The sequence below is a fragment of the Gopherus evgoodei genome, chromosome 5, assembly GCF_007399415.2.
Source record: "Gopherus evgoodei ecotype Sinaloan lineage chromosome 5, rGopEvg1_v1.p, whole genome shotgun sequence".
Lineage (NCBI taxonomy): Eukaryota > Metazoa > Chordata > Testudines > Testudinidae > Gopherus > Gopherus evgoodei.
Window position 1 is genome coordinate 25,314,803 of NC_044326.1, and position 15,189 is coordinate 25,329,991.

General features: G+C 41.8%; 1 protein-coding gene across 6 annotated transcripts in view; it reads left to right on the forward strand.

Annotated features, from left to right (window-relative positions):
• The window catches only part of PPP2R2C (protein phosphatase 2 regulatory subunit Bgamma), a 292,304-nt gene that overhangs the window by 209,285 nt on the left and 67,830 nt on the right, over positions 1-15,189 (forward strand). For 5 of the 6 annotated variants that reach the window (XM_030563253.1, XM_030563251.1, XM_030563255.1 and 2 more), the window contains 4 exons: positions 2,675-2,772; positions 4,414-4,579; positions 11,031-11,143; positions 11,776-11,953. In XM_030563253.1, coding sequence (XP_030419113.1) covers positions 2,675-2,772; positions 4,414-4,579; positions 11,031-11,143; positions 11,776-11,953 — 555 coding nt within the window. Of the gene's footprint in view, positions 1-2,674; positions 2,773-4,413; positions 4,580-10,678; positions 10,943-11,030; positions 11,144-11,775; positions 11,954-15,189 lie in introns of those variants that run through there. The other variant, XM_030563256.1, reaches the window with a different exon arrangement.

Sequence of the window (15,189 nt, forward strand, 5' to 3'; positions counted from 1 at the left end):
CTTCTCCCGTCTTCCCAGGGGGTTTCTGGAGAGGGAGAGAAGCAAAGGAGTTGATACGTTGCTCACAGAAGAGGGTGGGGAGAAGGAATTGGAGTCGCTCTGATCTGTTGGACTCTTGTTGCTCTCTGTTCCCTCCCATGAGAACAGCTTTGGGCTCCTGAGGTGTGGAGGGGGAGAGTTCTGCCTGTCCTAAAGCAGACTTGATGGCTGCTATGGCCCAGGAGGTAAGTGAATGCACTTTCAGTGACCTGGCTTGAGTCATAGAAGATTAGGGTTGGAAGAGAGCTCAGGAGATCATCTAGTCCAACCCCCTGCTCAAAGCAGGACCAACCCCAACGAAATCATCCCAGCCAGGGCTTTGTCAAGCCAGGCCTTAAAAACCTCTAAGGATGGAAATTCTACTACCTCCCTGGGTAACCCATTCCAGTGCTTCACCACCCTCAGTGAAATAGTTTTTCCTAATATCCAAGCCCACTGCAACTTGAGACCATTGCTCCTTGTTCTGTCATCTGCCACCACTGAGAACAGCCAAGCTCCATCCTCTTTGGAACCCCCCTTCAGGTAGTTGAAGGCTGCTATCAAATCCCCCCTCACTGTTCTCTTCTGCAGACTAAATTCGCCGAGTTTCTTCAGCCTCTCCTCGTAAGTCATGTGCTCCTGCCCCCTAATCATTTTCATTGCCTTCCGCTGGACTATTTCCAATTTGTCCACATCCTTTCTGTAGTGGGGGGTGCAAAACTGGACATAGTACTCCAGATGTGGCCTCATCAGTGCCGAATGGAGGAGAATAATCACTTCCCTCGAACTGATGGCAATGCTCCTACTAAGGCAGCCCAATATGCCGTTGGCCTTCTTGGCAACAAGGGCAGGCTGTGGACTCATAAGGGCACACTGTGGATGTACAACTTGAGTTGTACATATTTTATTTCCTGGGTCTACAACCTATTGCAGCCTGGCGCACTTTCAGAACTGTGCAGAGGACATAACACATCCAACAGAAGCAGTGGATTCTGCTGAGCCCTTTCGTTTCCCAGACAGATTCTTAAATTGAAAATGTTCCAGCATTGGCTGGCAGCATTTTGCCCATAGTTTTAGGAAGCACATTAGGCACACTTAGAGTTCTGCACATCTTGGCTTGGGAATATTTTTTCCTACACACATGCCCATATTAATGGAATACAATTAATTCCTTGCCCTTTCGAGTCCTCCCAGGATTAGTGAGTAGCCACACATTTTAAACAAATGAAGATAAGTGACACACTTGTGGTCCCATCCTGAAGTCTATGAAATACTAGCACCTACATACACCCACTCAAGATGGAAAAATCATAATAGAGCCTATCATATATCTTGTTTTCAAAAATCCTATATTTAAGGGTTTATTTTTAATAAACTTTGTTTCTCAGTAGTAGGACAAGGTTTTCTTTTTACATTAGTAATTGTTTACTTCCCCCTAGCTTTTTGATAGCTCACAGGGAGAGCTACTGGCAATAGAAGCTTTCTGAGATTTGGGGCTGGATTAGTAAAAGAATAATGGGAACATATGTTTTTAATTCATAAAGTGCATCAAATAAATGGAACTTCTACTTCTCATTTAGATACTTTTGAATTTTAGTGATTTAGGGCCAGATTTTCGAAAGAGCTGGTTACATATCCTGGTTAGGCACCTAAAGGGTGTCCAGATTTTCAATAGGGCTCAGCTGCCACTGACTCCCACTGTTGTCAATGTGAGTTGATGGATGCTGAGCTGATTTGAAAATCTGGCTACTCTTTTAGATGCCTAAATGGGAGCTGCTGAGTGCTAGGCACTTCTTAAAAATCTGTCTCATATCACAAGGTTGATAATTATAGTAAGTCGAAACATGTTTATGTGGGTAATACCTATGCATTTGACTATAACTCAGTATATGATGGATCCCTAATTTATCATCACACATCCTAATAGTGAGGATTAACTGCAGATTATGATTCTAACATTTATTTTCATGCAAGTGAAATCATTTGTTCTTCCTGGCTTCTAGCTCTTTTTCTCCCCTTTCATTTCAACTCTACAGTGTTTTGTAAAATAAGCTGGCCTGCGGTTTTGATGACATTCACGTCACCTCAAAAAATTGTTCTTGAGGTTCTATATTTAAAAACAAACAAAAACTGGTGTTTTAGAAATTTCTCACGATATGTTTTTATGATGTTGAAATGATCTGCCAAAAACTCTGCCCTGGAACAGACCATGTTTTGTAGTGCATAGCGTGCAAAGCACCTAAGGACTCAGTCTTGCATTCGTGCCTCTGTGGAGGGACTAGGCATTTGCACTCCTTGCACATGAGGACAAGGGGATTCCTGTGCTTCCAGGAGTGCTAAACGCCTCATAGAGGGTGAGGAATATAATTTTGTGACACAGCTGAATCTGTAGCAAGAGACTCTCTGTGCTACGTCTGTGCTCTTCTTGGTGCATAACCCCTCTACTCTCAAAACGCAGGCAGTGCCTTAAATCATGATCTCGCCTCTAGAAGTCTACAGTTGTTTCAGTTGCCAGATTTTAATGGCAGGGCAAACGTTTTAAAGGGTAGCTTGCTATTGCATTCTTCTGTATATCTTTTGAGTCCCTAATGTCCTGTATTTTTATGGAGCCCTTGACATTTCTAATGGTTTGCCTTTTCTCACTTTTTCCTTCTAGCTGATATTATTTCTACAGTTGAGTTCAATCACACTGGAGAACTACTGGCTACTGGGGATAAGGGAGGTCGGGTAGTTATATTCCAAAGGGAACCTGAGGTATGTATGTTACTGCTTCCTGTTGTAATTGCTCACTAAGCTTTTTCTTTTACACTGCTGAGATCTAATCGATTTTTGAATGCTATCAGGAGTAACAAAAACTGAATGTTACCTATTTTGGTCAGTGTCACTTCATGGAGCATTCTGTTAGTTGCTCTGTTGTGGAGATCGCGGATCTTGGCTGAGAAAACAGAGGGTGAAATCCTGGCCCTGTGAAGTCAAGGGCAAACCTCCATTGACTTCAGTGGAGCCAGAATGTCATCACCCAAAGTGTTTTGCCATAGGGATTGTGTGACAAAGGGGCCTCAGAAAAGAGTCTTGTTCAAAGTGTGTTATCCTTTCAGCCTGTAATATTTAGATTCAATTAGGTGAATAAAAGAAGATAAGAGTCTTAATTCAGAATTTCCCTGCTATTCCTAGTTGCTATCCAAGGCCAACAATTGGAAGTACAGAACTTCTAAGTTAAGGAAAAGCTGTTTTTGTTTTTTGTTCCTTGTTTAGTCGAATTCATAGCTAAGGTTCCACAAACAAGCTTAGCTCTGCATTTAGTAGCAACCACACCACAAAGCTATATGTTCTAACAGCCCTCCTATGATATCTTTCGCTCTTCCTTTTCAAATTCTGCTCACTTTCCCTTGTATCATAACTGTGGAATAAGTAGTGTCATATACCCTGCCTGGTTTTGTTTTGGAGAAGGCTGTACACTATCATCTCAGCCAGTATTTGGCCAGTGGAGGGGTTAGCCAGAAAACTTGGTTATATATGGATACTTCAGTCTCAGATGCACACTGAGGGGGAGAATCAGTCAGGTACAGCAGTCTGTGTACTCTGTAGACACAGGATGGTTTGGACAGATTTGTATTTGTGGTTTCCTTGGTGGTTTATTAGGTAGATAGTGAAAGCTGGCTGGTGAATCTTGGCTTGATTCTCACCTATTTACACCCACTTTAGAGTCCCTTTACACTGCCAGAGAGTGTTCATGAGAATTAGACCTTCTGTGTTATGGATAGACTGTGAAAGTGTTGTGATTGTTGTGTAGTGGGGACCTGTGAGAGGAGAGGACAGGTCTTTCTTTGATTTGTACATGAACAATGAGAAGTAAGGAGTGTACAGCTGGTTGATAAAAGAAGGATCGATTGGAGGAGGGTCTGTAGCTCCTCTTTGGAAGAATGTAGTTTGTACATTAGTATGGGGAGTATGGATATTATCCTGGGGCATGTAGAAATGTAATGCAGATAAGTTATGGGGTGTGGCTAAACATTTCCAGGAATGCAGGGAATGATCAGAGTTAAGGCTGCTTGTGAAAATTAAATTCTGAATTCCCAGATTGTCACATGCGATTTTTTAATAACTACAACATTTTAATAAGATTTTTACTGAAGTAATTCCTCTTTTGCATTCCTAATAATCTTAACAAAGACTTCTGTTTGAGTATTGAATACCATTTAATGCCCACAGAAAAACAAATTTTATTTGTCATAGTAAAGCAATCTGTCAACAGCACGTTTTAAATTTAAAATAAAACGTTTCCTAGGAGTGTTATATTTATGATGACTACTGACTTACCTCAGTCAGTTCTGAAGCTGGAGATAAAATACTGACATCATCAGACACATTTTTGTTTTTCCGTGTTCTTCACAGAGTAAAAATGAGCCTTACAATCAGGGGGAGTACAATGTTTACAGCACGTTCCAGAGCCATGAGCCTGAATTTGATTATTTGAAGAGTTTGGAGATAGAGGAAAAAATAAACAAGATCAAGTGGCTACCACAGCAGAATGCAGCCCACTCCCTTCTGTCAACAAATGGTAAGATAGAAGAACCAGTACAAGCAGTATCAACATTCTGCTCTGGCCCATTCCAGCCCTGCTAGTCTCTCTTGCCCACTATTTCCCGGTCTCATTTAAAATTAAATTTGCATTTCAGTAGTTTCCAGTTTCAGAGTCTACTAAGAAAAACTGTTACATGGATTTTGATATTTACTATCTGTAAGTTTTATTCACATTTACAGAGGAGTATTTCTATCTGAAGCAATTTTTCTATTTTAAGCAATCGATAAACTCGGGGGGTTGTGCCGTACGACTGGAGAATTGCTAACGTAGTTCCTATTTTTAAGAAAGGGAATAAAAGTGATCCGGGTAATTATAGGCCTGTTAGCTTGACGTCTGTAGTATGTAAGGTCTTGGAAAAAATTTTAAGGGAGAAAGTAGTTAAGGACATAGAGGTCAATGGTAATTGGGACGAATTGCAACATGGATTTACTAAAGGTAGATCGTGCCAAACCAATCTGATCTCCTTCTTTGAGAAGGTGACGGATTACTTAGATAAAGGAAATGCGGTAGATCTAATTTACCTCGATTTCAGTAAGGCGTTTGACACGGTTCCACATGGGGAACTGTTAGTTAGATTGGAAAAGATGGGGATGAATATGAAAGTTGTAAGGTGGATAAGGAACTGGTTAAAGGGGAGACTCCAGCGGGTCATATTGAAGGGTGAACTGTCAGGCTGGAAGGAGGTTACTAGTGGAGTCCCTCAAGGATCGGTTTTGGGACCGATCTTATTTAACCTTTTTATTACTGACCTTGGCACAAAGAGCAGGAATGTGCTAATAAGGTTTGCAGATGACACAAAGCTGGGGGGTATTGCTAACACGGAGAAGGACAGGGATACTATTCAGGAAGATCTGGACCACCTTGTAAACTGGAGTAACAGTAATAGGATGAAATACAATAGTGGAAAGTGCAAGGTCATGCACTTAGGGATTAATAATAAGAATTTTAGATACACGTTGGGGACGCATCAGTTGGAAGCGCTAGAGGAGGAGAAGGACCTTGGGGTATTGGTTGATAGCAGGATGACTATGAGCCGCCAATGTGATACGGCTGTTAAAAAAGCAAATGCGATTTTAGGATGCATCAGGCGAGGTATTTCCAGCAAGGATAAGGAGGTGTTAGTACCGTTATATAAGGCACTGGTGAGACCCCATCTGGAATATTGTGTGCAGTTCTGGTGTCCCATGTTCAAGAAGGATGAATTCAAACTGGAACAGGTCCAGAGACGGGCTACTAGGATGATCCGAGGAATGGAAAACCTGCCTTATGAAAGGAGACTCAAAGAGCTTGGCTTGTTTAGCCTGGCCAAAAGAAGGCTGCGGGGGGATATGCTTGCTCTATATAAATATATCAGGGGGGTTAACGTTAGGGAGGGAGAGGAATTATTTAAGTTTAGTACTAATGTAGGCACGAGGACGAATGGGTACAAACTGGATATTAGGAAGTTTAGACTTGAAATTAGACGAAGGTTTCTAACCATTAGGGGAGTGAAGTTCTGGAACAGCCTTCCGAGGGAAGTAGTGGGGGCAAAAGACTTATCTGGCTTTAAGACTAAGCTTGATAAGTATATGGAGGGGATGTTATGATAGGATAGTTTAATTTGGGCAATCGATCTTGGATTATCACCAGATAAGTCTGCTCAGTGGTCTGCGGGGAGATGTTGGATGGGATGGGAACTGAGTTACTGCGGAGAATTCCTTCTTGGGTGCTGGCTGGTGAGTCTTGCCCACATGCTCAGGGTTTAGCTGATCGCCATATTTGGGGTCGGGAAGGAATTTTCCTCCAGGGCAGATTGGCAGGGGCCCTGGAGGTTTTTCGCCTTCCCCTGCAGCGTGGGGCATGGGTCGCTTGCTGGTGGATTTTCTGCAGCTTGAGGTCTTCAAACCAATTTTGAGGATTTCAATAACTCAGTCCTGGGTTAGGGGTTGTTATAAAAGTGGACGGGTAGGGTTCTGTGGCCTGCCTTGTGCAGGAGGTCAGACTAGATGATCATACTGGTCCCTTCTGACCTACGAGTCTATGAGTCTATGAATGTTCATGAGGCATTTAGGGACAGAGAAATTTTTCAGTGACCAAACAGAAAGATCATTTGTTCAGCTCCACTTAGGGGACCATCTACTTTTGTTAATAATATTCAGTTCTGTTCGGAAAAGCAACTATGTGAAAATGGGACCTTCTTACTCAATAACTATGCTTTGTATGTGTATGCAGAACTATATCTGCTGACTTAAGTAAAAAAAAAAATAGGGTTTTTAATACTTTTTACTCCTGTTAGCCCTTCAGAACCAATTCAGCTGAGAGAGAGATGGATTAATTACATTTCCTTCTAATGTATTATCAACAGAACTGTTTACTAAGTTCCAAACAGTTACACTTGGATTTGCAAAATAGAGAGCTAGTGATGCTGATCCTTCTTTCCAAAATACTTAGAAATCTTCAGATGAAAAGTGGCCTACAAGAACTAAGTGAGGGTTTGTAAAGGTGTCGCTGTGGGAATAATTTGAAAGCATACAGTTGCACAAGTGTCACTGAGGAGATAATTTGACTTCCAGGACCTTCATTACTGTTGATGCATGACATGGGTAAAAGCCAGCTTGATTCTCAGATGCCAGGTTGAGTTGACAGCACTCTGATATAAAAAATTTTACTTGTAAAACTGAGCAAATTTAGAAATCACTGACAGATAATAAACATGGAACACCATAATGCCATCTTAGACAATTGCTTTTCAGAACAGGACTGCTCTTTAAGGCAAGGTCATTACTTCTAGTCAAGATTTACAACAATAAAATAGTATTCACAGATTAGAACATTAATGGCTAATGTGTTTCTCAGTCTTCTTGCCTTGGAACTGGGTTTTTAATACATAAACTTTTGAGGGGCACCCTGACCTAATACACAATTCTTGGTATTATATTAATTATTAAGGGTCATTGGGAGCTGCATTGATGCATCCAAAAGCAGAATATACCTAGCGTGACCGGATAGCAAATGTGAAGAATTGGGACCCTTTTTATTTTTATTTTATTTTATTTTTTTTTGCAGGGAAGTATAATTGTGTCTATAATAATACACTAATATCGGGATGATCCTGATTATATCAGGACATCTGGTCACCCTAAATGTGTCACATCTCCTTATGCATATGGAATGGTTTTACTATCTGTTTTCCTCTTGGCAGCTGACATGAGGCAGATTTTTAAAAGCTAGCTACAGTGAGGGCTAAATTTATCATTCACAAAAGAAACATGGCATTTGAGAGTTCATTTCTGTACATCTCCCTAGTCTCAAATATCTTTCCTAATTCAAAGAAGTTTTACAAAATAATCTTATTTTAATATAGGCAGAAGTTGATTCTCTGTTTTGGAAAGCACACCCTGTTACTTCCATTCTAAAGTATGTTTTTAGAAACCTCAGAAAATACATGGGGCTCAGTCCTAGGCTCTACCGAGTTTAAACTTAGCACAAACTCTAAGTCACCTTCCTGCTTCTCTGATTGTGGGCTTGCTGGTGGGTTTGAAATGAACTGTCTCAAGGCTGCCCTAAATTACCCTGGTTGCAGCCAGACACAGCCAGCCAAAGATTCGGCAAAATATTATGTGCTCTGCTCTGCCCCTTCCCGGCTGTGGCACAACCCTGACATGCCTTCTGTGCAGAGGAGAGTGGGGAAAGTACAGGTGGCATAGACCTGAACATGCTGGCTTTGGACACTCAAAGATGCCTCTGTGTTGGGGGAATCCTTCGCTGCCCCTTGAGGGCAGTTTCTCATTGCTTGGCACTGGTGTCACTGAGTACTGAGCTCGTGGTATATGTAGAAGGATGGTTTAGCTGGTAGGGCAGCAGCCTAAAATTCAGGAGACCTAGCTTCAGTTCCCTACTCTGCCACTCCTGTGTGACTTTGGCCACATTGCTTTGACCATGTAATTGCCTGCTTCATAGAAGTGTTGTGAAGATACATTCTGAGGTGTTCAGGAACTTCAGAAGTGGGGGACATGTAAATACTTTAGATCAGCAGCAACTGGTTATTGTTCAGACATTTTTTTCTGAATCCAGTACTTGGATGCGAAATTAGAATAAGGCAGCTCTAGAAAATTATGTTTAGAATCTAAAGCACGGTTGTGGTCAGAAAAGTGAGTGTGTAAAAATAGCATTTAATTATGCAGCAGATCTTCTTCCACAGAGCAAATTGTGCCCACAGATAGAGATGTGTAGCTCCCACTGAATTAAATGGAAGACACACCCATGGATCTGAGGTCTGAATTTGGCCCCATGTGTCTTCACATCATATTTGCTTCTAAGAGAAACCAGTTTTCAGTACAGCAAACCCTGCAGGGGCTACACAGTTATGGGAGAGGGAGTTGGTTTCTTTCCAGTTCACACATCACCAGCAAAATTTGTCAGCGAAGTTCTGATTGCAGCATCTTTATTTAATGGAGACAGAAGGACCCCACTGTGACTTTCAGTCCCAGCCTGGGCTAGCAGTGCTTACAGTCAGCAAAATTAAAATTTGACTTGTAAACTGAGCTAATTAGATATTATAATAACATATCATTGTGATTCGTTGTTAATTCTTTGCACTACAGAGGCTGGTTTCTGACTGAGTTACGTCAAATAGCTCAGAATTTGGCCTATACAAAGCCTTTCATCTGAGGATTTCAAATTGCTTTCCAGACACTAATTAATTTAAACTTCACAACCCCACCGAGACTGAATGAATATGGAACCTCACAGTGCCATTTCTACAGTCCCTTTTCAAAGCATGTTGACATTTTGAATATTTAAGGATGTTGTGAGTCCAGAGGACATACACATAGAGAAGACAATCAGCAAATATGATCCATTTAACCATTAAACAAGCAAGTTTTCCCGCAGACATTGATGTGCTAATCAATAGAGGTCAAATCCTACCATGAAAGAGATACATCTAACATTGTTTCTTCTTATGATGTGCATTGGCTTTAATAGTGAAAAGTGAAAGTTGGGTCATAACATTTTTAAAAACTTATGAATAGCATAATAGTTAGGAATTTTCATTGAACTGTACACACTTCATAATAAATCTGACTACAAGTCACAAAGAAAACTAACTTGCCAAAAGGAAACACAAAGTGGTGTAATTGTAACATATATTTGATGTTAGCTAGGTACAGCTGCTCAGATATAGGTTAGTATAACTAAAGTCATAGACTGTAACAGTTCAATGTTAGGATTTTTGTTGCATGAGGGTTAGTGAGTAAATAAAAACTTTTACATAAGCTACATCATAGCTATAATGCAGTTCGTTTTCTTTTCTGGGAGAGGTAGGTTAATTGGTTTTAAAGCAAAAGAATGTCAAAATTAAACACACTACAGAAATGAAATGTGACCACTTTTTCTCCTATCAGATTGTATTCTTTTTAGGGACTGTGTGGAACAAAGCTACAGTCCACATGAGTGGCCATGCCCTTCAAAGTCTGTCCTGTTGTTTATTTTGCCTCTTTTTAATGCTGTCATACTTGTCCTGGCAAATTTTGTCATGCCAGCAGTACTCTTTGTAGGGGTGCAATGAAGTTGGGCACTGCAACAGAAACTACTACTATTAGATCACACACATAGGAAGCTCAGATCAGAGCCTTGATCCCTCAGCTTCAAAAAAAATATACAGGCCTCTACCACTTGAACTAAAGGGATTGTTCCTCAGCTGACATTAGTGATAGGTCCCATAGCCTCTGTAGGAGCTAGCTACTAGAGAGCAGTATAAAAGTCATGCACACCCAGCCAGTAAGTTCAGAGGAAGGGTTTGAAATGGTTATCAACTCCAAGAACATTAGTGTCCTTTTTTCTCCCTACTCCTCTGCCTCATACCCATCCCAGTGTGATACCTCTCCTTTAGAATTCCTCTCTGTATCTCCCTGCTGCTGCTCTTCTGTCCATGCCTCTTTTGGAGATGGGGAACTCCTAAATATAGCCTCTGTCCTTCCCTGGTCTTTTCTCTGCATGAGCCTGTGAGGGAAAGATAATAAGCTTCTGCCTATTCTTGCAACAGGCTGTTTATCAGCTAGACAACCCATCCACCGAATACTCCTATGGCGTTGCTTCTGAGTATCCCAGCAAACTGGGCCATAATACATGGCTGTGCACCTTTCATGGGGGGAGGGACATAGGTTCTTAAGGGCGTGCACAATGAGCAGTTTTGATGCACTCCCCTTATTAAGTGCGGAGCAGGGCTCTGGGAGTAGTTTCCATTCATTTTGTTAGCAGGCAAGAATGGGCTGAGTCACTTGTAGATTCAGTAAAACCTTTATGAGTCAGCAGTTTTGCAATTAGAAAAGTGGGTCTGATTTGCAAAATTGAGTTTAGGTAAGTGCTCTGTTTTGGTAATGTTTATTTTAAAGGTGAGTAACAGATTCACCTGGCTAATAGAAACTCTGGTTTCTTTTTTAAAAAGATAAAACTATCAAATTGTGGAAAGTTACTGAACGAGATAAGAGACCAGAAGGATACAACTTAAAAGATGAAGAAGGGAAACTTAAAGATCTGTCTACCGTAACATCACTACAGGTGAGCTACTGGGCCCTGTGAGAATTCTTTGTCCAATGTCCAGCTGTTCTCTAACTGATAAAGTATATGCTCTTGGGTCCTACTTCAGCAACGGATTTCAGCACGTGCATAACTTTACTTATGTGAGTAGTCCTCTATGCTGGATTGGAGCTTTAGGTCCTAAAATATTGTTTAGAATCCCTAATTTCTCTCAGTAGCAAATATTTTATAGTGTAGTAACCCCCATGAAAAGCATGTAAAAACTTACTGACAATTTATTCTAGCTAGTCAATTGTAAGCTCTTTGAGGCAGGGATCATCTTTGTTATGTGTCTGTACAGAGTCTAGCACAGTAGGTTTCTGGTCCATGGTTAGGCTGCTGGGTGCTATGATAATACAAATAATGAATGATAACAATCTATGTACAGCTGGTCTATACATATCTAACATTTGTTTTCAAAGACTTAATTTACTATGGATCAGAAAAATTATAGCCTTTTTGTCACTAGACAGTTTTTGATGAGGGATAAAGCCATGAAAGAACTACAGTAAATTATTTAAAATGTAGTTATATCTCATTCCCTCACTATGCTGAGTTTCTCAACATATACACAGATATTACTTCAAAAATTTGTATTTAATTTTTTTTGGTAGGTTCCTGTATTGAAACCTATGGATTTGATGGTAGAAGTCACCCCCAGGAGAATCTTTGCTAATGGTCACACCTATCATGTCAACTCAATTTCTGTCAACAGCGACTGTGAGACATACATGTCAGCTGATGATCTCAGGATTAACCTCTGGCACTTAGCAATCACAGACCGGAGTTTCAGTATCCTTTATTATGATTGTTTGCTCCACTGTTGTTCACACTCGGAGGACTTTTTCAAAATCTATTTTAAAATGAAATGCATATTATAACATTCATTTTTATTTTAAAAATACCTCCCCCATCACAGTCTCTGGGAGTATTTGGAACAGATAAATACATCATTTTACTCTACAGGCGGTAAAGTTGGTTATCGGAATTTTTATAGATAATTACCAACCTCCAAGTTGATTAGTGTCTAGTTACCAGGAAACTGACAAAGTCTGAATGATCACTCATCACCTGCCTAGACTACCTTATTTCCCCATCTCCCACAGACTTTTTATTCTGAGTTGCTCCTTAGTGGGTGAAAACGGTTTTCAGAATTGACAGTCTTTACCCCTGCATGCTTACCCCCATGAGAAACACTGAATGAGAGATGATCAGACCAGGCTTAGGTCTCTCGGTGACATGCCTGGCCTGCCTGTGACACAGACCCCTTCCTCCCAGTTTGCACCAGCAGCTGCATCTATCTGTAGTGCTGGCACAGTGCTGTGCATTATGGGGCATTCTAACAATCTGACAGGGCACCACCTGCAGTGCAGCAGAGTGGGGAGGGGAAATCAGCCTGGAGGAAGATGATGTAGAGAGGAAACGTTGACATTTTCCTGGAGAGGAAAATGTAGCCCAGACTAAAGTGTCTGTATTGCGTGGAGTGTAAAAGGACCATTATGGGGAGGCACAAACTACTTTGAGGCCAGGACAGAATGCTGGGTCAGCCTGCCCTGCATTACTGCATTCTTTTGATAATTTTAAAGTATTCTTAATGCAGGTGAAATTCTATTTCTGTGGGTGTTTATATAAGTCTGTGGGAATTGGAAGTGAAGACAGCAGAGAATCTCTGTGATGAGTTACATTTCTACCAACAAAGGGAAGTTTGGGATGATTTCCTCGTCGCTGATGGAGTCGCACCCCCCTGTCTTCTAAATCATCTGTGGGGTCTAATCCAAAAACTCCCATTAGCTTCAGTGCGCTTTAGAGAAGGTCCTTAATTTTTTGGTTTGTTTTTGTTTTGGAATGGATCAGATTGCACCAAATGGCAGGTGCAATATAAAATGCCCCCAGCAAAGATATCTCCAACTCCCATTTAGACCCTCATCCTGCAGACCCTCTTCAGATTAGGCATGTTGAATTGTATCCTGAAAAACCAACCTACTCAAAGAGTCTGTTGCAGGGAAAGTATAAGCAAAGTCCAGCTCCATCCAAATTTGATTTCCAAGCACTGCCACCTCCCTCTTTGATGATGGTTATGAGAGCACATTTTCCTCTGTCCAACAGCCCTCTTCTGTGCAATACATGCACCTCTTCTGCATGTTGTTTATTACAACCTAGAAGGGAAAATGTTGTTGGGTACCCCTTGCTGAAATGTTGGCATCACATTGCAAAATTATAGGGCAGTCTGTTATTACAAATCCCTAATTAAAGAATAGGGAACCCATGCATCCCATCCTCTGCAATAATTGTGTTTGAATACAAAACCAGGGTTAAATAGCATTAAGGCTGTGACACAAGGTGACAGAAGGCAGGATATAGAATCCAATGGAATTATCTGGCATCTGTCAGTTTCTGTCACAGCTTCTCTATTATTCAAACATTTTTCATTCAATTATCTTTTTAAAGTCTTTTCTATTGTTCACTGGTTGGGAGGTTAATTTCAATCACTCAGGAGACTGATTGCAGTGCCTAGAGCCTAGCATTGTATTGACAATTTCTGTGCATACTTCCCCACATAACTCTGCCTCGCCTCCATGCATCAATCCAGAGATAGTCAAATTGTGCCAGATTGTCTGGTGTCTTTATTATGTGGTTATATGTTTACTAAGGGTTTAATTCATATACCGTTAAAGTCAATAAATATATTTACAACCGCTTTCATGAGAGTTAGATCAAGCCCAGTATAACTAGGGAGAGAGGTCCATTTCAGTGGAAGGTAGAAGCCTAAATACCTTTGAGGATCTGAGCCAAAATTTCCAGACTTGGTTGCTTAAAATAAGGTATCTAAATCCATATTTAGGCACTTAAATAAAAGTGGGCTGATTTTTCAGTTGCTGAGCCTGTAACATTTCCCTTTGAAGGCACTGCAGTTACATCATGGACAAATTTGGTCCTTACTTTCTACCAGACAAATAGGAGTGACTAGAAAGTACTGGCTATAAACCTAAACCAGCCTAGCACCAAGCCCCTTCAATCTTTCCCTTGAGTTTGGGAAAATTAGATCTTTGTAGCTAGCCCCTCTGCCTCCCTCTCATGGCCGCACTTGTGAGAGGAAAAAGGAGCAGGAACTTCCTGGAAATTGTTCTCTAAAGGGACAAGTGTTTGGGGGCATTGAATCCCAGGGACTTAGCAGGGGATTCCTTCTCCTCTGCCACAAGAGCTCCTTCAGGACCTAGACTGCCATTAGTTGTGTCCCTGTGTGGCTACTCCTAGCTCTGTTAACTCCTTTCTGGGTTCCATTTGGAAATGGGGGCTCTGCAGAGGACTTTGCCACAGAGCATAGCTGGGTCCCCTGCTGCATGCTCTCCTCCCATTAAAACCCTGTGGAGCCCCCTTCTTTTGAAGACCCCCACTGGAGAGGCATCTGCAGGGTACTATGGTGAAACACTTATGTGGAGGCATGTATCATCCCTGCTTCCATCCTCACAAGGGGAAGCCCTTCTTGCAAAGGTTCCCTCGATGCACATTCCAAGAGAAGATGCTCCACGCCTGTATGAACTGTTAAACTAAAGCCCTAGATGCAGACATTCCAAAACTTTGGGAAAGTTCTAATCCAGATCGGGATGAACTTGGAGAAGGGCCACCCAGAGCGGGGGGCAGGTGGGGCAATTTGCCCCAGGCCCTGGGCACTGCAGGGGCCCCCACTAGAGCTTTTCGGGGCCCCTGGAACGGGTCTTTAACTCGTTCCGGGGACCCTGGAAAACTCTCGCAGGGCCTGGGCCCCCCGGAACTACTTCTGCTCTGGTCTTTGGCGGCAATTCGGTGGCGGGGGCCCCCCACTGCTGAAGACCCCAGGTCCCCTGAATCCTCTGGGTGGCCCTGACTTGAAGCAGGTTTATTCCTAGTGGTTTTAGAAGATGGAAACAGGAAGAAGAGTATTCTCACTGCACCAGCCAAGGAACAGAGGGTGCTGTGGGAGAGCAGTACCTGCCCAGGTCAGGGAAAGAAGAGGGAGCTGTCCTCTGCTTCCCGTTACTCTAACCCCT